Genomic DNA, 23,359 nt, shown 5'->3' on the forward strand with positions numbered 1-23,359 from the left:
TTCAGATCCAGCTGTATAATAAAATTATAAAGTTCCTTCCCCCTACATGAGATGATGAGGAAAAGATTATACACTCCTGGAAATGGAAAAAAGAACACATTGACACCGGTGTGTCAGACCCACCATACTCGCTCCGGACACTGCGAGAGGGCTGTACAAGCAATGATCACACGCACGGCACAGCGGACACACCAGGAACCGCGGTGTTGGCCGTCGAATGGCGCTAGCTGCGCAGCATTTGTGCACCGCCGCCGTCAGTGTCAGCCAGTTTGCCGTGGCATACGGAGCTCCATCGCAGTCTTTAACACTGGTAGCATGCCGCGACAGCGTGGACGTGAACCGTATGTGCAGTTGATGGACTTTGAGCGAGGGCGTATAGTGGGCATGCGGGAGGCCGGGTGGACGTACCGCCGAATTGCTCAACATGTGGGGCGTGAGGTCTCCACAGTACATCGATGTTGTCGCCAGTGGTCGGCGGAAGGTGCACGTGCCCGTCGACCTGGGACCGGACCGCAGCGATGCACGGATGCATGCCAAGACCGTAGGATCCTACGCAGTGCTGTACGGGACCGCACCGCCACTTCCCAGCAAATTAGGGACACTGTTGCTCCTGGGGTATCAGCGAGGACCATTCCCAACCGTCTCCATGAAGCTGGGCTACGGTCCCGCACACCGTTAGGCCGTCTTCCGCTCACACCCCAACATCGTGCAGCCCGCCTCCAGTGGTGTCGCGACAGGCGTGAATGGAGGGACGAATGGAGACGTGTCTTCAGCCTTGGTGCCAATGATGGTCGTATGCGTGTTTGGCGCCGTGCAGGTGAGCGCCACAATCAGGACTGCATACGACCGAGGCACACAGGGCCAACACCCGGCATCATGGTGTGGGGAGCGATCTCCTACACTGGCCGTACACCACTGGTGATCGTCGAGGGGACACTGAATAGTGCACAGTACATCCAAACCGTCATCGAACCCATCGTTCTACCATTCCTAGACCGGCAAGGGAACTTGCTGTTCCAACAGGACAATGCACGTCCGCATGTATCCCGTGCCACCCAACGTGCTCTAGAAGGTGTAAGTCAACTACCCTGGCCAGCAAGATCTCCGGATCTGTCCCCCATTGAGCATGTTTGGGACTGGATGAAGCGTCGTCTCACGCGGTCTGCACGTCCAGCATGAACGCTGGTCCAACTGAGGCGCCAGGTGGAAATGGCATGGCAAGCCGTTCCACAGGACTACATCCAGCATCTCTACGATCGTCTCCATGGGAGAATAGCAGCCTGCATTGCTGCGAAAGGTGGATATACACTGTACTAGTGCCGACATTGTGCATGCTCTGTTGCCTGTGTCTATGTGCCTGTGGTTCTGTCAGTGTGATCATGTGATGTATCTGACCCCAGGAATGTGCCAATAAAGTTTCCCCTTCCTGGGACAATGAATTCACGGTGTTCTTATTTCAATTTTCAGGAGTGTACATACTGAGGAAACAGACTGTAGGCAGCACCCAACTGGCTGAATAAAGCGGACTAGAAATTAAACATAACGTGTTTATAACTGATAGTACAACACAAAACAGATGCATCCGTACAACCTGTTAGTCCTAATAAACAAGTATAGTCAGGATACCATCTCATCGAACAGTTGTGATGTTACACATTTTTACTTTCAAGCATGAGAGGTAAGTTAGTGCAGTGAGGGAGGAAACACTCTTGTGACTGGATCAGTGGTACTTGATCTTAGTATCATTGAAGATGATATTAATTCTTTGAAGATAAAAAGAGTTTGATGATACAGGCACTGCCAGTAGTGCAGTACCACAATGTGAATTTTAAGTGGATATCAAGATCAGTCACAATGTTACAACACTGAATTACAGAGTCAAAATGTTTCCATTGTTAACACACAAGCATTTTTGTGTCAAACTTTACAAATGAATTGTGTTGATTGTTATATGAAGTATCTGCCATGAGCTACATCTGTAAATAATGAGAGTTGAAATTTAAAGCATAAAATTCTGAGGAACAATATTAATTTGTCTACTGTTAGTCCAATTTGTTTTAATATATAGGAAAGGGTACAGTCCGAAGTGAAAATCACAAGCATTGTCAATGAGGTATGATCACGGATGACTTTAGTGGAAAGAAAACAATCTCTACCTCCTGCCTTGGATAAACAAAGACTAATTTTGTTGCCTAATCTGTCTACATCTATGTCTGTACTCTGCCAGACACTGTGTAATGCATGGCGGAATGTGATTTCCATAGCTATACATCATAGGGTTTCTTCCTGATCCATTTCCATATGGTACATTGGAGAAGTGTGGGATGGGTGAGAGAATTGAACCCTGTCTCAGCTTTTGTACTTCAAGTGAGTTGAACATATGGAGGGAAATGAAAATAATTTAAAAAATCGAAAGATATGTCGCAAATAAAAGTATTTTAAAATATGTGGTGCAGTCAACATATAGGAAAAATCAGTATCAATATAGTGATTACAAATTAATTTAAAAGCATTCAAAGGTGTGAGCAGAGGTCACGCAGCTAGCTAGAAGGCTTTCCCTCAGTTATGACAAGTTACAGAGTTGTGTGCAGAGAAAGAGAATGTCCAACTTAAATGGAAACCGATATGGGGCTTGCAATTTGACTGAATGGGAGAAAGGAAGTGCTTAAGTTCAAGTGTGTGTATGTGAGAACAATGTTCACATGTATAAGGTGCTCTAATTCAAATAAGCAGTGCAAAAATTTACATTCCCGCACAGTGGTAACTGTAGGTGCGAATATGGATAATTGAGGGTGCATGTTTCCTGACACAATATATCAAGTAAAATGTGCACAAATGTTGCAAAGGAGACTTAGCCTGATTTAATTATAGAGTGAAAGTCTGGATGCACTAAGTGTCAAATTTTATTGAAAATTAGTTATTGCCATATTATTGAGCTATGTGACAGTGCCAGCTGCTAAAAATGCTACGACATCTTTCTGCTGCAAGTAGTTCATATGGCTAGTCATAGATGGCTCTGTGTGGTGCCTGCCACCTATCTTGAGAAGTTCTGCACACACTCCGATTTCCACTTAATATATCTACAATCGATGTAGTTTGTACTTGCAATATTGATACAATATCTAAATCTGAACAGGAGATTGTGAGTTGGAGGAAACAACAGAATTCAAAAACTAATGGTAAAATTTATTATACCTACAGAGATGTTGAGAAGCCACAAAAGAAATTACCATTACCTGAAGTAAATAGACATTTAGGGTAATATTATTTCACACCTGAATCCTTGGAACAATGGTTGTATTATATTTATTTATTTATATTCCATATCAACCAATACAAGCTACATCAAAACATTGTTTTGTCACTCCTTAGAAATTTAGCTGAACAAAGTATTTGTCAACTTTTCAACTTTTGGGCTATATGCAGCTGATAGTATGAATATAAGGCATCACTTTTGATATGCAGAAGACACTCTTCCAAGCATTTAGCAAGTGAGATGTTGACAGTCAGGGTAGCTATATACTTGTCTCATTAGAAGTATTGGAAGTTGTGCGCCATCAACATGGCTCATACATTGATCCTATCGGAAGTCAATGATAATGCTCAGTAAGATTCACTGTTCCAGAAAGGAATGGGAAACATTATCAAGGTATTCAAGGAGACCTCTGGACATTTTTTGAATTACTTCAAGACAAAGTGAAACCCTGGTGGAGTGAAAAAAAAAATAAGGAGAAATTGCATATAAAGATATTAAGGGGTGTGTGTGTGTGTGTGTGTGTGTGTGTGTGTGTGTGTGTGTGTGTGTGTGTGTGTGTGTGTGTGTGTGTGTGTGTGTGTGTGTGTGTGTGTGTGTGAGGGGGGGGGGGGACCCATTATGATGTCTCACCTTCTGATAGGAAACAAATTGAATAACTTTAATTGCATGCCTATGGACCTAAATCATAACAGACTGAAATCACATGATAGTTGTGATTTAAATATCCATAACCTGTGGAAGGAATTTCTGATGAAATATCCTAGTAGTAAGATGACAGGTTTTCTATAATGGCATTCATCACCCTCCTTTCCAGGAACCTTGGGCACACACTTCCAAAGACTGTGACTGCTGCCCTGAAAGATAGCTACAAAAAGTACGGAGAGAGCTAAAGCTGCTTGAGCAAAATTAAAATTTGAGCACCAACTTAGAGCAGTTTAATTCGTTTTCAACTCCATGAAAAGTGACAGTATTGCCTCAATATTACACAACAGTGACATGTGCACTACAACTATGAACTTACAGAAAATGTTCCAGCTACCTAAACTCTCACATTCAAACATGTACTACTCTTGGCAACTTCATGTATGCAATTTTGGCATTCACATTTGTGACGATGGGATTGTGTGTTTCTCATGAGTGAGTCATCTTTATATGAAAACCAGATGGTATCCTTTTTGTAAAGCTGTTAATGACCCTGACAGCCCTTTGAAACACAAAAAAAGAATGTGTTTGACATGATAACTTTGTGGAAAAAAACAAGAAACCACATGATGTTATCCCTCTACATGACCCTGTGCAGCACAGCAGTTTTACAGTTTTTAGTGGTCAGGTTTCTCTTCTTCCAACCAGAATTTTGCTCTGAGAGGCACTGGAAAAAATCTAAGTGTGACGTTCCAACTGGTATTGTGCAAATTATCATAAATGCAAGGCCCAAGTGCCTATTTACAATGACAGGAAAGTTTTTGACTTCAATAAACCATTTGCAAGTGCTGATGACTGAAAACTACTGACAGTCCTGAAAAGTGAGAAAGCATTCAATGAACTGGAAATATGATCACAATGCAAGGTTTTGAAGTCAAAACATAGTGTATATAATATACTGCCCACTGAGTTAGATGAGCAAGGAATAACAGCTTTAAAAATTTGCTTTACATCATAGCTATTACACTCATCATCTGATTTCTGTCTTTTATAACGATTTAGGTCTACAGGCATGCAATTAATGTTGTTTAATTTGTTTCCTATCCGAAGATTAGAATTTGCAACGGTTGTGTTGATGAAGGGCAAAGCAATTTTATCTTTAAGTGAAAAATAAGTGTCACATTCTTTTCAGTATCACAACATATCACAAGTTGTCACATATCTCAGTGTTTGATAATTTAAGTACAGTATTTTTCCAACATCACCTTGCAGAGTTTTTCAAGTTGAGTTTTTATTATGCAACTACAATGTTAGTATTATGGTACATACCCCTCTTCTATTTTATAGGACAATTTTGCAAAATAAAAATTATTTCCACTTATTCTCTTTATAATGAAGCACTTAAGTACTAGCTCACTAAAGAATTTTGAAGATACAGATAATGTTCTACACCTACATCACCATTTACATATATACTCCACTTGCCACCATATTGTGGAGGGTACCCTGTATCACTACTAATAACTTTATTTCCTTTACCACTTGCAAAGAGAGTCAGGGAGGAATGATGGCTATATGCCTCCATACAAGCAATAATTTATCTTCCTGATCCTTATGAAAACTTATCTTGGTTGCAGTATAATCATTCTGCAGTCTGCTTCAAATTCAGGTTCCTTAAATTTTCCCCAGTGGTATTCCTTAGAGCATCACCTTCCCTCCAAGGATTCCCATTTGAGTTTCCAAAGCATCTCTAATACTTATGCATTGTTCAGACCTAATGGTACAAGGGTAGGAGCCAGAGGGTAGGGAAGATGGTTTGGTGATTTGATAGGGATGAACTAAGAGGTTACGAAGGTTAGGTGGACAGCGGAAAGACACTCTTCACGGAGTGGGAAGGATTTCATGAAGGATGGATCTCATTTCAGGGCAGGATTTGAGGAAGTCGTATACCTGGAAAGTATCCTGTCACAAGTGGGGCACTTTTGGGGTTCTTCTGTGGCAGGGTTCTGGGTTTGAGGGGATGAGGAAGTGGCTCTGGTTATTTGCTTCTGTACCAGGTCGGGAGGGTAGTTGTGGGATGCGAAAGCTGTTTTCAGGTGGTTGGTGTAATGGTTCAGGGCTTCCGGACTGGAGCAGATTCATTTTCCACGAAGACCTAGGCTGTAGGGAAGGGACCGTTTGATGTGGAATGGGTGGCAGCTGTCATAATGGAGGTACTGTTGTTTGTTGGTGGGTTTGATGTGGACGGACGTGTGAAGCTGGCCATTGGACAGGTGGAGGTCAACATCAAGGAAAGTGGCATGGGATTTGGATTAGGACCAGGTGAATCTTATGGAACCAAAGGAGTTGAGGTTGGAGAGGAAATTCTGGAGTTGTTCTTCACTGTGGGTCCAGATCATGAAGATGTCATCAATAAATCTGTACCAAACTTTGGGTTGGCAGGCTTGGGTAACCAAGAAGGCTTCCTCTAAGCGACCCATAAACAGGTTGGCGTACAAGGGGGCCATCCTGGTACCCATGGCTATTCCCTTTAGTTGTTGGTATGTTTGGCCTTCGAAAGTGAAGAAGTTGTGGGTCAGGACGAAGCTGGCTAAGGTAATGAGGAAAGAGGTTTTAGGTAGGGTGGCAGGTGATTGGCGTGAAAGGAAATGCTCCATCGCAAAAAGGTCCTGGACGTGCGGAATATTTGTGTATAGGGAAGTGGCATCAATGGTTACAAGGATGGTTTCTGGGGGTAGCAGATTGGGTAAGGATTCCAGGAGTTCGAGGAAGTAGTTGGTGTCTTGGATGAAGGATGGGAGACTGCATGTAATGGGTTGAAGGTGTTGATCTACGTAGGCAGAGATACGTTCGGTGGGGGCTTGGTAACCAGCTACAATGGGGCGGCTGGGATGACTGGGTTTGTGAATTTTAGGAAGAGGGTAGAAGGTGGGGGTGTGTGGGGTCGGTGGCGTCAGAAGGTTGATGGAGTCAGGTGAAAGGTTTTGTAGGGGGCCTAAGGTTCTGAGGATTCCTTGAAGCTCCGCCTGGACATCAGGAATGGGATTACTTTGGCAAACTTTGTAAGTAGTGTTGGTCTGAAAGCTGACGCAGTCCCTCAGCCACATACTCCCGACAATCAAGTACAATGGTCGTGGAACCCTTGTCCCCCGGAAGAATGACGATGGATCGGTCAGCCTTCAGATCACAGATAGCCTGGGCTTCAGCAGTGGTGATGCTGGGAGTAGGATTAAGGTTTTTTTAAGAAGGATTGAGAGGCAAGGCTGGAAGTCAGAAATTCATGGAAGGTTTGGAGAGGGTGATTTTGAGGAAGAGGTGGTGGGTCCCACTGTGACGGAGGACGGAACTGTTCCAGGCAGGGTTCAATTTGGATAGTGTCTTGGGGGAGTTGGATCATTAGGAGTAGGATTAGGATCATTTTTGATCATTTTGTATTCACCTTCTCCTTTTTACCATAATGTACCATACAATTTCATCCCGCCTATATATACTCAATAATACGTAACCCACTTTCAAACCTTAACAAAAAAAAAAAAAAAAAAAAAAAATTTTTTCTTTTCCGCTTTCAACACTACTGCTGCTATAAAATCCACCATTTCCAGTTCACAAAGGTTCCTTTCACCTATTAAACAACCATTTCGGCTAGTTCTAATAACTCTCGCTTTATGTCCATTTCCATTTTTCCCAAAATCACTGATCATTTTTAGCCGCTTACCCACAGGTTTTAACGTCATTATTTCTTCGTCAGACAATTGTTAGCCTCATTTTCATAATCTGCCACCACAAAACCACTCCTTTTAATACATTTACACGCAGTTTTTTCGAAATTTTCCCGAATTTCTCCACCCTTTAACGTGTTTTGGAGACAACACAACCACCCAACCTTTGTGCACATCGTTGTATACCAACCCAAGTTCACCACAGGATCAACATAGCACAGCTTTTACCAACACATTTTCGCCTTTTTTCACACCAGATCTCCAGTTGCTTTCCAGTTCACCTTTATCTCTCTCCATATATTTTTATTTTCATTTCAGCCTCATGTCGCACTTTCCACCTTCTAATACCATGTCACCATCACAACATCCCCACAACGACCCCCGTAAGTTTTATTTACATTCCCTCTGCAAACATGCCTTCGCCATAACCAGATTAAGATTACGCTCCCTCTGTCCTATCCAAAGGCCTCACCTTCAGCCCCACTCCCAGATTCAACCAAACAGCCCTCGTCAAAGATTTACTGTCCTACACTCCTACTCTCTGCTGGAAATATCACTTTGCCACGAAAAAAAAAAAAAAATGATCCTAATCCTACTCCTAATGATCAAATTCCCCAAGACACTACCCAAATTGAACCCTGCCTGGAACAGTGCCATCCTCCGTCACAGCGGGACCCACCTCCTCTTCCTCAACATCACCCTCTCCAAACCTTCCATGAATTTCTGACTTCCAGCCTTGCCTCTCAATCCTTCTTAAAAAACCTTAATCCTACTCCCAACATCACCACTGCTGAATCCCAGGCTATCTGTGATCTGAAGGCTGACCGATCCATCGTCATTCTTCTGGTGGACAAGGGTTCCACGACCATGGTACTTGATCGTCGGGAGTATGTAGCTGAGGGACTGCGTCAGCTTTCAGACAACACTACTTACGAAGTTTGCCAAGGTAATCCCATTCCTGATGTCCTGGCGGAGCTTCAAGGAATTCTCAGAACCTTAGGCCCCCTACAAAACCTTTCAACTGACTCCATCAACCTCCTGACCCCACCGACAGAAATCAACACATTCAACCCATTACCTGCAGTCTCCCATCCTTCATCCAAGACACCAACCACTTTCTCGAACGCCTGGAATCCTTACCCAATCTGTTACCCCCAGAAACCATCCTTGTAACCATTGATGCCACTTCCCGATACACAAATATTCCGCACGATCAGGGCCTTTTTGTGACGGAGCACTTCCTATCATGCCGATCACCTGCCACCCTACCTAAAACCTCTTTCCTCATTACCTTAGCCAGCTTCATCCTGACCCACAACTTCTTCACTTTCGAAGGCCAGACATACCAACAACTAAAGGGAATAGCCATAGGTACCAGGATGGCCCCCCTCGTACACCAACCTATTTATGGGTCGCTTAGAGGAAGCCTTCTTGGTTACCCAAGCCTGCCAACCCAAAGTTTGGTACAGATTTATTGATGACATCTTCATGATCTGGACCCACAGTGAAGAACAACTCCAGAATTTCCTCTCCAACCTCAACTCCTTTGGTTCCATCAGATTCACCTGGTCCTACTCCAAATCCCATGCCACTTTCCTTGACATTGACCTCCACCTGTCCAATTGCCAGCTTCACACGTCCGTCCACATCAAACCCACCAACAAACAACAGTACCTCCGTTATGACCGCTGCCACCCATTCCACATCAAACGGTCCCTTCACTACAGCCTAGGTCTTCGTGGCAAACGAATCTGCTCCAGTCCGGAAGCCCTGAACCAATGCACCAACAACCTGAAAACAGCTTTCGCATCCCGCAACTACCCTCCCGACCTGGTACAGAAGCAAATAACCAGAGCCACTTCCTCATCCCCTCAAACCCAGAACCCTGCAACAGAAGAACCCCAAAAGTGCCCCACTTGTGACAGGATACTTTCCAGGACTGGATCAGACTCTGAATGTGGCTCTCCAGCAGGGATATGACTTCCTCAAATCCTGCCCTGAAATGAGATCCATCCTTCATGAAATCCTCCCCACTCCATGAAGAGTGTCTTTCCGCTGTCCACCTAACCTTCGTAACCTCTTAGTTCATCCCTATGAAATCCCCAAACCACCTTCCCTACTCTCTGGCTCCTACCCCTGTAACTGCCCCCCCCCCCCCCCCAGTGTAAAACTTGTCCTATGCACCCTCCCACCACCACCTACTCCAATCCTGTAACCCAGAAGGTGTACACGATAAAAGGCAGAGCCACGTGTGAAAGCACCCACGTGATTTACCAACTGACCTGCCTACACTGTGAAGCTTCCTATGTGGGAATGACCAGCTACAAACTGTCCATTCGCATGAATGGACACAGGCAGACAGTGTTTGTTGGTAATGAGGATCACCCTGTGGCTAAACATGCTATGGTGCACGGCCAGCACATCTTGGCACAGTGTTACACCGTCCGGGTTATCTGGATACTTCCCACTAACACCAACCTGTCAGAACTCCGGAGATGGGAACTTGCCCTTCAGTATATCCTCTCTTCTCGTTACCTGCCAGGCCTCAACCTCTGCTAATTTCAAGTTGCCGCCGCTCATACCTCATCTGTCATTCAACAACATCTTTGCCTATGTACCTCCGCCTCGACTGACATCTCTGCCCAAACACTTTGCCTTTACGAATGTCTGCTTGTGCCTGTGTATGTGTGGATGGATGTGCGTGTATGCGAGTGTATACCTGTCCTTTTTTCCCCCTAAGGTAAGTCTTTCCACTCCCGGGATTGGAATGACTCCTTACCCTCTCCCTTAAAACCCACATCCTTTCGTCTTTCCCTCTCCTTCCCTCTTTCCTGATGAAGCAACCCTTGGTTGAGAAATATTGAATTTTGTGTGTGTGTGTGTGTGTGTGTGTGTGTGTGTGTGTGTGTGTGTGTGTGTGTGTGTGTGTGTGTGTGTGTGTGTCAACCTGCCAGCGCTTTCGTTTGGTAAGTCACATCATCTTTGTTTTCAGATATATTTTTCCCACGTGGAATGCTTCCCTCCACAAACACACAAACACAAACACAAGAGTCACCTGTGCTGTTTACCAGTCACTTGGGACTTTGCACTAAGCGAAAAATTCACGACAAATCAAAGCTAAGCTAAGCAAAGTGCCAATTCCATAATATACTCTTTGTAAAACCAAATTGAGATTCAACCTTGACCTGATGACTTCGTTGTTTTCAACCCTTTCAGTTTCTTGACACTTGGGATGCTTACTACTATGTTATCCATATGAGACATTGTGTGATGATCAAGCAGTGGTGAGTTTGTACAATTCTCCTGCATGATTGCTTTCTTAAACACAAAATTCAAAATTTCAGCTTTTATTTTGCTATCCTAAACTGCCACACTGAACTGGTCAATGAATGACTGCAAAGAAGCTTTAACCCTAGACACTGATTTTACGCAGAACCAGTATTTTCTTAGATCCCTGACATCTTTTTTGCTACAGTGTAACAGCGGCAGTAGTTTTACGCTTCACACACCCACACATCTTTTCATAGATGCATGAATCTTTCTACTAATCTTTGCTTCAGTATTTTCCTGATTTCATTATTAAACCCCAGTAGGTCTTTCCCAACCTTAATTCACTTCATAGGCACCTATTTCTCCAGAGCACAACTAGCAATCTGTTTAAACTTTGCTTGTAATACCTCTACAACCATCATAAGCGTAATAAGCGATGTCAATTCATTGCCAAGTGATATACTAACAGCTGCTTACCTGCCATTTCTCCACTGGCCTTCTTGACTGGTTTACACACTGCTACATGGGCAGATTCCCTTTTGTTAAGCAATGAGGTGCATCAAAAGCAGAGTGAAACAAGTGACACCCAAGGTGTCCCATGCGATACATCAAATTGCCTGCTACTGCTACAACCTGAGGCATCAGTCTGAAAGTGGCTGACCATAGACATGCATTCAGCTGTTTGCTAGCTGTGGCCAGCTCCACCTGCATCCACACACAGTATGCACCCATCCTACTAGCAAGACTAACTGAAGATGTTAACGGTAACAACTGAAAAATTTAAAATGTAACTTGCTACCTGCCCCCCAACATTTCACCAATGCACACATGGCTTACTGAGCTGTGTAGCTGGCTGTTTACAAGAGATGAAAACAGCACTAATGACTGTCTGAATTAATATTTACAGTTATAAACATGAGCTTAAACCTCTTAAATAGAAGAACATACACAAAACTTAAGAAATATACTACCATTAGGAAAATACTGGAAAACCTGTTCTCCTTTAGAACTTTCACTTTACAACTGACCCTAAACTTAAAATATTACAAATTTGGATGAGAAAACCACCACAGTGCAGCAAGACTCTGCCCAATGTCCACTGTAGTGACAGGGAGAGTAGTGAGAGTCCTCAAAGTTTTGTCAGTTATGTGAGAGGCAGTTAGGTCACAACAAACAAAATCAGTGATTTAAAAGAAATCTCTTAACATAACTGGGCAACCTGCCATTACTGTTGCATTTTTCTTTCTTACTGTACATTTTCCTGTCATCTCAAAATCAGCAGTATTAGTATCAGAATTTCAGTGTTCAAAAAACATTTAATATGAAAGAATAGCTGAAGTTAAGGTGAAACAGTTTTGGGGACTTGGCAATGATAACTGCAGGTGAGTGAAAAAATTAGTTACCAGTACATGGTTAATTTGTTAAAAAGTAATTTTCCAGTATTTTCAAGTGTAAAAGATAATGTCCATCTGAGATAAAAGTTTCTAATGTGATAAATACTGAACAAAGGACTTCTTTTAGTAGATAGTGCCCTTCATGGAGGTATTGCTGAGTGTGTATACACAAATTTCATTCATGGAAGTGAAAGTAAATACAGTGAAAAAGCAATTTAAAACAACTGAGCATTGGCAGCATCTGTGGAATATTACAAACAGTAGTAACTTGGCAATAAAAACATTTTTATGGGTTTCCACTGCTGGATTTGATATCTTCTGAGGTGCAACATTTTCCTTTGTCATTCTGTATTAATGAAGAAAGGACAGGAAGAATTACCACAAAATGGGAAAACTTTGCCAGGGTTACTTTCTTCTTACAACAGAAGAAAATAATGATTATTTGAAGAACTCTGTTGTTGAGGATACTGTTTCAGGTGGTGCCCAAATCAATGGCTATGGGGCTCACATGCCGACTGAGAAATCATGGTCCATAGAGAGTGGGCAACAGGTTGACTGACTCTCTGCCTGAGGACAGCTGGAATTGAGATCTTTGAAGAAAACAGTGGTCAAATCTACCATTGAACATCAAACAGTACAAAATCCCTACATGAGACTTGTTCAGATTTGATTCAGGTAGCAACATGCACAATAAAATTACTGTAATTCATTAACTGACTAATATCAAGTAGGTACAAATATCCTGATATTTAACATGCTCTCTTGATTTATGTTTCCTTAAACAAAAGTTAATTTTTTATGAAACTGGGATACTGTTTGTGGGTGTCTGCTGTGTAGGGAAGTTCCAGCCAGAGAACCCACAAGGATATATTGTGGTGTGTCTCCTTGGGTCAGCCACAATAGAATAACTTGTCAATGTATGAGCCAGTGTGAGGAGTGTTCTCTCACTGTAAGATAAAATCAAGAGCGAACCCAGTGTGGACATTCCAATCTGCATAAAGTGATAACATATTTTCCACAATGGTTGGTAGTGGCTTTTGCATCCATTCTCAAACTATTAAGGGCAGTAGAAGTTTAGCAATCCCTATCCCAAACCTTCAGAATTACAAGCTTTCCTTGTTTCTTAAGTCAGTACCAACTATTCTGACATCTATTAATTCACTCTTACCCATTTCCTCAGTAAGTTGGTCAGTGAACTCATTCCTGGAATAGTGATGTGCCTCAGTCATCAAACAAATATCATGGTAGCACTAAACTGCCCAAGTTCAACGAATTTGTTCCATGGTGTCATTAAGCAAGATGGGATCTTTTTGAACTTCCTGGCAGATTAAAACTGTGTGCCAGACTGAGACTGTAACTTGGGACATTTATCTTTCATGAGGAAGTGCACACAGTTTTAATTTGCTATGAAGTTTCATATCAGCACACACTCCATTGCAGAGTGAAAAATCTCATTCTGGGATCCTTTTAGTTCCTCTCTTGTTTTGCAGTCTGCCTTCTCATTCACTTTATTTTCATTTTTTACTAATTGCCATTAACATACATTAGTATAATCTGCATTTTAATAAAAGAGAAAGGTTGTCCCTCAGTCTCAAAAATAAAGCACCAGATCTAATGCCATGAATTACATAATTTATTTTAACTATTCCTAGTTCATATCATTTGTTATAGGGTGACATCAGTAATTGTTTTGTGACTTAAATTCTATTGTTGACTTATAAATTAATATAAATTATGTAATAATTATAAACATTTGGAAAAAGGACTGCTAGGATTCCTAAAGTATTCATTTTACTCCGTTCAAAAACATATCAGCACAGCGAAGCCAGTGCTTAATTATTTCCCCTAGTTTGTCAAAAGTATTGTTTCTATATTTATTTCTGTTAATTTCATTATTTAAAGAAATAATTTGACCTGACCTTTCTGGTAGAAGAAACTGCTAAAAATAAGGAATTTGTCAATAGATTCAGTTAATTGATTGAGTTAGGTTTTAATTGTCATTTTGGTAACTTAAACATCAAACAAAGTATACTTACAGTATATTATTGGGAGGATATATAAAGACCCAATTTTTAGTCCCAAGACAATCAGACCATTGCCGATTTTTAAACGAGACACTTATATTGGTTAGATCAACAACAATGCATCATCTTAACCATGAAATTAGCGCAACACAAATAGGCATGTGTAAAAATAATGACAGTGTCTGTTCAATAGTGTCACACATACCGTATTATTCTGCATGAACTGTGTGGTTGGGTTTTTACTGCTCATAGACTTTCAGTGGTAAACTATTGTAGCAGTATGCTGGTATCTGCTTGCAAATTATTAATGAGGCTTATCAAAAGTTAACCAATAGCAAACTGAATATTAACTGTGTAACACTAGGGGGTTGTGAACAGTGAACTGTGAAACAACTGTGCAACTGTCAGCTACATCATTTATGGTAGTCAGTAACTTCCATCCCCAATTTTCAGCCAGTATAACAACGCAACACTTTGACTCCAAGAACTATCAAAGAAGACATAAAGCAGGCAAACGTCACAATGGGGTAGTGCTAGCTAATAACTTGAAGGTAGCACAATGAGCCACTCCAAGACAGGAACTTCTAATTGTCATTGGTTCCGTTGGCTCCACAGTAAATGTGCTGCATACATTTGGCAGGGACTGTAGTTTGTAGTTACCAGTGTACAAAAACACGTACTGAATGCCACTATTAGTTCAGTAGGTGGGTGGGGTATGTAGAAAGGAAATTAATTGATGACATAAATTGTGACTTACCAGAAATAATGCACTTCTGCAAGGGGACATTTAGTCTCAGCTTAAAAAAATAGTTAGAGAAAGGTATATCAGCACACAAAAGGAAGGCCTATTGTAATCACTTGGAGATCCATGCACATGAAAACTGAGAGTGCCCTGAAAGGAAAACAAGAATGATTGTGGGGGTAACCATATGCTACTGACAAAACTCACAATTACTGCTTCTTTTTCTCCTAATTCTTCTTTTTCTTCTTCCTCTCCTCTCTCACCACCCGTCTCCTCTCTGGCTGGTTGTTGGGCTCCTGATCGTCATGGAAAAAAAAAAAAATCAGTTTTGAGTTACTGTCAAAATTTAGGCACAAATATATGACAAGTAAAAGACAAACTAAGGATGTCTCATCATGGAATAAAATGGCACTAATTAAACAGTAGAAAACACAAGTTGGAATATTAACAACATTCTGAAGAAGATAGATTGCTATCCACCATAAAGATGACCTGTTGAGCTGCAGACAGGCACAATGAAAAGACTTTCTTGTGTCCGCCTGAATGAACATTGGTGTGTGCGCGTGGGACAAACATGATCCATTCTAAGAGTCACCACGTACATTTTCTTTGGGATTTTGCATGCCTCAGTGGTAACAGACAGCTGTACTATAGATGTAACCACGAAGGAGTATTTGGTCAGAGATTAGACAAAAGTGTGGTTGCTGAAGAGAAGTGCAGGACCCTTTTCGGTAGCTGAAGGTGCAACAGTCTGAGCAAGTGACTGTTCTGGCCTTGTGACACCAACTTACATGGCCTTGCAGTGCTGGTACAGTGAACAGCTTCATGCAAGAGGAAACTACAGCCGTAATTTGTCTTTAGGCCGTGCGACTTTACTGTACAGTTAAACGATGGCATCCTCTTGAGTAAAATGTCCCACACATGTAAATGATTCCCATGTGGATTTCTAAGTAGGGACTGCTCTGGAGAATGTTGTCAGGAAAAACAACTGGTATTCTACATGTTGGAGGATGGTAAATTGTGTCCTTTAATCTTGGAGGGATGCCTGAAAATTTAAAAAAGGAAATGTATAGCTTAAAGTTAGAATATAATGAGAATTATTGAAGTTCAGTGACGAGAGGAACAGGACTTCTGGCCAGATGAATACAGGGCTGGAAATATAAATCAAATAAAGTAATGTAGGAGTAGATGTAATAATGAATAAGGAAACAACAATTCAAGCAAGCCACTATGAACAACATTGTTAACAGATTATTGTACACACGATACATGAAGCTAAAACCCATTGCTGTAGCCCAAGTTTACAATACCCCGAGGTCTGCAGATGGAGAAATTGAACAAATGTGTGGTGAAACAAAAGAGATTATTTGGACAGTTAAGTGATACAGAAATTTAATTGTGATGGTGGATGGGAATACAATAGTAGGAAAAGAAAGAGGAGGAAAAAATAGAAGGAAAATGTGGACTAGGGAAAGAAATGAAAGAGGAAGCTGCCTGGTAGATTGTTTCACAGAGCACAAATTAATCATGACTAACACTTGGTTTAAGAATCATGAAAGAAGGTTACAGACACTTAAGAGTTGCAGACACCAGCAGGTTTCAGATTGATTACATAATTTTGAGAGAAAGACTAAATTATGGGTCCAAATTTTAAGATATATCAAGGTGCCCATGCAGACTGATCACAATATACTGATTATATACTGTAGATTGTAACTGAAGAAATGGCAAAAGGGTAGGATATTATGGAGATGGTATGTGAATGAGCTGAAACAGCCAGAGGTCATTGTAAGTTATGGAGGGAGCATTACGCAATTACTGACTAGGACAGGGGCAGGGAGCGCAACAGGACAGGGGCAGGGAGCACAACAGGACAGGGGCAGGGAGCACAACAGGACAGGGGCAGGGAGCACAACAGGACAGGGGCAGGGAGCACAACAGGACAGGGGCAGGGAGCACAACAGGACAGGGGCAGGGAGCACAACAGGACAGGGGCAGGGAGCACAACAGGACAGGGGCAGGGAGCACAACAGGACAGGGGCAGGGAGCACAACAGGACAGGGGCAGGGAGCACAACAGGACAGGGGCAGGGAGCACAACAGGACAGGGGCAGGGAGCACAACAGGACAGGGGCAGGGAGCACAACAGGACAGGGGCAGGGAGCACAACAGGACAGGGGCAGGGAGCACAACAGGACAGGGGCAGGGAGCACAACAGGACAGGGGCAGGGAGCACAACAGGACAGGGGCAGGGAGCACAACAGGACAGGGGCAGGGAGCACAACAGGACAGGGGCAGGGAGCACAACAGGACAGGGGCAGGGAGCACAACAGGACAGGGGCAGGGAGCACAACAGGACAGGGGCAGGGAGCACAACAGGACAGGGGCAGGGAGCACAACAGGACAGGGGCAGGGAGCACAACAGGACAGGGGCAGGGAGCACAACAGGACAGGGGCAGGGAGCACAACAGGACAGGGGCAGGGAGCACAACAGGACAGGGGCAGGGAGCACAACAGGACAGGGGCAGGGAGCACAACAGGACAGGGGCAGGGAGCACAACAGGACAGGGGCAGGGAGCACAACAGGACAGGGGCAGGGAGCACAACAGGACAGGGGCAGGGAGCACAACAGGACAGGGGCAGGGAGCACAACAGGACAGGGGCAGGGAGCACAACAGGACAGGGGCAGGGAGCACAACAGGACAGGGGCAGGGAGCACAACAGGACAGGGGCAGGGAGCACAACAGGACAGGGGCAGGGAGCACAACAGGACAGGGGCAGGGAGCACAACAGGACAGGGGCAGGGAGCACAACAGGACAGGGGCAGGGAGCACAACAGGACAGGGGCAGGGAGCACAACAGGACAGGGGCAGGGAGCACAACAGGACAGGGGCAGGGAGCACAACAGGACAGGGGCAGGGAGCACAACAGGACAGGGGCAGGGAGCACAACAGGACAGGGGCAGGGAGCACAACAGGACAGGGGCAGGGAGCACAACAGGACAGGGGCAGGGAGCACAACAGGACAGGGGCAGGGAGCACAACAGGACAGGGGCAGGGAGCACAACAGGACAGGGGCAGGGAGCACAACAGGACAGGGGCAGGGAGCACAACAGGACAGGGGCAGGGAGCACAACAGGACAGGGGCAGGGAGCACAACAGGACAGGGGCAGGGAGCACAACAGGACAGGGGCAGGGAGCACAACAGGACAGGGGCAGGGAGCACAACAGGACAGGGGCAGGGAGCACAACAGGACAGGGGCAGGGAGCACAACAGGACAGGGGCAGGGAGCACAACAGGACAGGGGCAGGGAGCACAACAGGACAGGGGCAGGGAGCACAACAGGACAGGGGCAGGGAGCACAACAGGACAGGGGCAGGGAGCACAACAGGACAGGGGCAGGGAGCACAACAGGACAGGGGCAGGGAGCACAACAGGACAGGGGCAGGGAGCACAACAGGACAGGGGCAGGGAGCACAACAGGACAGGGGCAGGGAGCACAACAGGACAGGGGCAGGGAGCACAACAGGACAGGGGCAGGGAGCACAACAGGACAGGGGCAGGGAGCACAACAGGACAGGGGCAGGGAGCACAACAGGACAGGGGCAGGGAGCACAACAGGACAGGGGCAGGGAGCACAACAGGACAGGGGCAGGGAGCACAACAGGACAGGGGCAGGGAGCACAACAGGACAGGGGCAGGGAGCACAACAGGACAGGGGCAGGGAGCACAACAGGACAGGGGCAGGGAGCACAACAGGACAGGGGCAGGGAGCACAACAGGACAGGGGCAGGGAGCACAACAGGACAGGGGCAGGGAGCACAACAGGACAGGGGCAGGGAGCACAACAGGACAGGGGCAGGGAGCACAACAGGACAGGGGCAGGGAGCACAACAGGACAGGGGCAGGGAGCACAACAGGACAGGGGCAGGGAGCACAACAGGACAGGGGCAGGGAGCACAACAGGACAGGGGCAGGGAGCACAACAGGACAGGGGCAGGGAGCACAACAGGACAGGGGCAGGGAGCACAACAGGACAGGGGCAGGGAGCACAACAGGACAGGGGCAGGGAGCACAACAGGACAGGGGCAGGGAGCACAACAGGACAGGGGCAGGGAGCACAACAGGACAGGGGCAGGGAGCACAACAGGACAGGGGCAGGGAGCACAACAGGACAGGGGCAGGGAGCACAACAGGACAGGGGCAGGGAGCACAACAGGACAGGGGCAGGGAGCACAACAGGACAGGGGCAGGGAGCACAACAGGACAGGGGCAGGGAGCACAACAGGACAGGGGCAGGGAGCACAACAGGACAGGGGCAGGGAGCACAACAGGACAGGGGCAGGGAGCACAACAGGACAGGGGCAGGGAGCACAACAGGACAGGGGCAGGGAGCACAACAGGACAGGGGCAGGGAGCACAACAGGACAGGGGCAGGGAGCACAACAGGACAGGGGCAGGGAGCACAACAGGACAGGGGCAGGGAGCACAACAGGACAGGGGCAGGGAGCACAACAGGACAGGGGCAGGGAGCACAACAGGACAGGGGCAGGGAGCACAACAGGACAGGGGCAAGGAACACAACAGGACAGGGGCAAGGAACACAACAGGACAGGGGCAAGGAACACAACAGGACAGGGGCAAGGAACACAACAGGACAGGGGCAAGGAACACAACAGGACAGGGGCAAGGAACACAACAGGACAGGGGCAAGGAACACAACAGGACAGGGGCAAGGAACACAACTGGACAGGGGCAAGGAACACAACAGGACAGGGGCAAGGAACACAACAGGACAGGGGCAAGGAACACAACAGGACAGGGGCAAGGAACACAACAGGACAGGGGCAAAGAACACAACAGGACAGGGGCAAGGAACACAACAGGACAGGGGCAAGGAACACAACAGGACAGGGGCAAGGAACACAACAGGACAGGGGCAAGGAACACAACAGGACAGGGGCAAGGAACACAACAGGACAGGGGCAAGGAACACAACAGGACAGGGGCAAGGAACACAACAGGACAGGGGCAAGGAACACAACAGGACAGGGGCAAGGAACACAACAGGACAGGGGCAAGGAACACAACAGGACAGGGGCAAGGAACACAACAGGACAGGGGCAAGGAACACAACAGGACAGGGGCAAGGAACACAACAGGACAGGGGCAAGGAACACAACAGGACAGGGGCAAGGAACACAACAGGACAGGGGCAAGGAACACAACAGGACAGGGGAAAGGAACACAACAGGACAGGGGAAAGGAACACAACAGGACAGGGGAAAGGAACACAGAACAGGTATGGGCAAACAGTGGCCCACTAGTGATTTTCGTCTGGCCTCCCAAGACAGAATTTCTTGCAACAATTTATAACTTTTCTGAAATGCAAAGTGGACTACTGCATGCCATCATTTTAAAAGGTGTGGCCTTCTGCTAACCTCTTCCTAGATAAGAATGGCCCCAAGCCAAAGATATTGCCCATCCCTGCAGCAGCAGACCAATGGGTAGCTTTGAGATATGAAATGGTGAAGGCAGCAGAAGATCAGTTATGTAACAAGACAAGGCTTAGTAGAAATCTTTGGAAAACAGAAGAGAACAGAATTTAATTGATAAAAGAAAGGAAATATAAAAAGGCAGCAAATGAAGCATGTAAAAGTGAACACAAACATCTACAAATGAGTGACAGGCAGTACAAAATTGCTAAGGAGAAAGGCTAGAGTTCAAATTTAACGATTTAGAAGCATATTTCACAAGGCAAGAGATTGGCACTGCCAACAAGAAAATTTAAGAGGTCTTTGGAAGTAACTGAAGCAGCTGTATGAATATCAAGAACTGAAAGACAGAAACAAGTAAATAAAGAAGGTAATACTGCAAGGAGTATAATAGAGGGTCTATACATAGGAGGTGAAGCTGTAAGCAATTTTATGGAATCAGAAGACTATATAGATGAAGATGGGATGGGAGATATGATACAGCAGGAGGAATTTGACAGAGCAATGAAGGACCCAAGTCAAAACAAGGTCCCTGGAGTACACAACATCCAATCAGAACTACTGATAGCCATGGGAGAGCAGCCTCGACAAAATAAAACTATTCCATCTGATGAGCAAGGTGTATGAGACAGGAGAAATACCCTCAGACTACAAGAAGAGTGTAATGATTCCATTTTCAAAGAAAGCAGGTACTGACAGGTGAGAGTACCTCATGGCTGCAAAATACTAACACTAATTCTTAGCAGAAGAATGGAAAAGCTGTTAGAATCCAACCTCAGGGAAGGTCTGTTTGGGTTACAGAAAACAACACAAATGACACAGGAAAGCTAAATGAAAGCACGCAAAGAAAGAGACGAAACAAATGCTGAGATGGTATGGAAATTGAAGAACATGAGGGATATTGCAGTAGGTGACACATGATGGTGCCCCAGCCCTGCTGCCAACCCATCCCAGTCCCCACACCATAGTATGACTGACAACACCAGTGGAAGAAGAAATGTGGAAAGGTGAAGCAAAATGGCACAAAGAACCACACAACATGTAGGGGAAAGGGGAGGGAGGAGGGCAGGAATCAACCCCATCCTCACAGCTTTACTGGAGACAAGATACTGGCAGAAGTAAAGCTGTGAGAACATGGTGTCAGTCATACTTGCGTAGCTCAGACGGTAGAGCACTTTACAGTGAAAGGCAAAGGTCCCAAGTTCGAGTCTCGGTCCAGTGCACAGTTTTAATCTGCCAAGAAGTTTCAAGAAAGGTATTAAATTTGCTAGTTTTTGGAGCCAGTGGCTCCTCCTCCTGGCAGAAGTGTTCAAGGGTAAGGATGTGTTGTGAAGGATAAGGACTAGAAAGAGATTTAGGAAAAGACGCAGAGTTCAGAAAAGTCAGCCTGAACCCCAGGTCAGGGGAGGCTTACCAGACAGAATGAGAAGGAAAGCCTCTTTCCTTCTCATGCCATCTGGTCATCGATCTGGTGGGAGTAAGTGCATGACAGAAAAGTATTGTGTTGGAGAGGAAGTGAAAGTGAAGAGAGAGAAAGACAAGGCACAGGACAGGGGCAGAGGTGGATGAGTGTCTGGGACAGGAGCTGGTGAAGACTGACATGGAGGATTCTGAGACTGAAAGCAATGACAAGGCAAAACCCTCTACTTATATCAGAGAATCTGATATAGGAGATGAGGGCGGTGATGAGGCGGGAATGCTTGGGAATTCAGATGCTATGGATTATGAAGTGAGGTAATAGCTGAGTATCGCTTTCTTGGCAGAATATTCTGCCACTGTGTAGTCAATCTTGCTCTTTGCTGCAATTCGAGATGGCCCCTGAACAGCTGTTTGATGATCCAGTTCAGGTTAAACATGATATGGAAGTTACAGCACAGCTGGTATACACTATGATTTTTATGAATGGCCCTGCCTCTGATAATGTAGAACATGACTCTGAAGCTGTGGTAAATTCCTCTAAATGAACTGCAATATGATCAGTCACGTTGTTGCACAAGGCCGGTCTTGCATTTGGTTATTCCAGAGGGGCATGACTGACGCTGCTACGGGTTGGGAGGAAGTACGACAATGACAGACCAGGTTATTTGATATGCCAGTTAAGTGGCAAATTTCCACTTACAGAGAGACAGACAGACAGACAGACAGACAGACAGAGAGCAGTCTAATAAGCCACAGTAGCAATCTTATTGGTGTACAAATTTTCAGTGGTATAAACTGTGCAAAACATGCTGTTTAAGGAATCAGCAGAGAAGTGCATCATGTGATTATACTGAAATGTACTGACATTTATCACAATAGCAGGGGCAATAACTGAAATACAGTAATAAATTTGATAATTTGTCAAACATGAAATATACATGGAAATGTGTTCAGGTGGAGGGGGGAGGGGGGAGGGGGGAGGGGGAAGGGGGGAGGGGGGAGGGGGGAGGGGAAGTGTCAAGGAAGCTAAGAGGAGTGCCTAGTACACAACAGGAAGATTTGGGTCATAGAACCTCAGCTCGTGTCTGAGACAATTTTCACAACTGTAGTTTTGACACAAATTCAAATGGCCCACTTGGACCACCAGTCTCACTCACGCATTCATCCCTGCTGAAAGCTTAGCAGTGTCATGCTGACACAGGGAACTGAACACTGGTTCTTAGGTCAGTCTGAGTGTGACAAGAGCTTCCAGCCCCAATATGAGGACAGAAAGCAGCAAAAAGACTTCCCACTGAACTGCCAAAGTTGCCAATGAAAAGCTTTTTGTGTGTCCAGTTAACAGTAGATATGGCGGATCTCCTTTCAGAATGTCTTGTACTTTACTGAAAAATCTATATAT

The 23,359-nt window shown here is 45.1% G+C and overlaps 1 protein-coding gene across 1 annotated transcript in view; it reads left to right on the top strand.

Moving 5' to 3' along the window:
- Nucleotides 1–23,359, top strand: part of LOC126263605 (fibroin heavy chain-like) — a 49,173-nt gene that overhangs the window by 18,878 nt on the left and 6,936 nt on the right. The window contains exon 2 of the mRNA XM_049960691.1: nt 16,897–20,348. Within this exon, the coding sequence (XP_049816648.1) occupies nt 16,897–20,348 (3,452 nt within the window). The remainder of the gene's footprint in view (nt 1–16,896; nt 20,349–23,359) is intronic.

The sequence above is a fragment of the Schistocerca nitens genome, chromosome 6 (genome assembly GCF_023898315.1).
Source record: "Schistocerca nitens isolate TAMUIC-IGC-003100 chromosome 6, iqSchNite1.1, whole genome shotgun sequence".
Taxonomy (NCBI): domain Eukaryota; kingdom Metazoa; phylum Arthropoda; class Insecta; order Orthoptera; family Acrididae; genus Schistocerca; species Schistocerca nitens.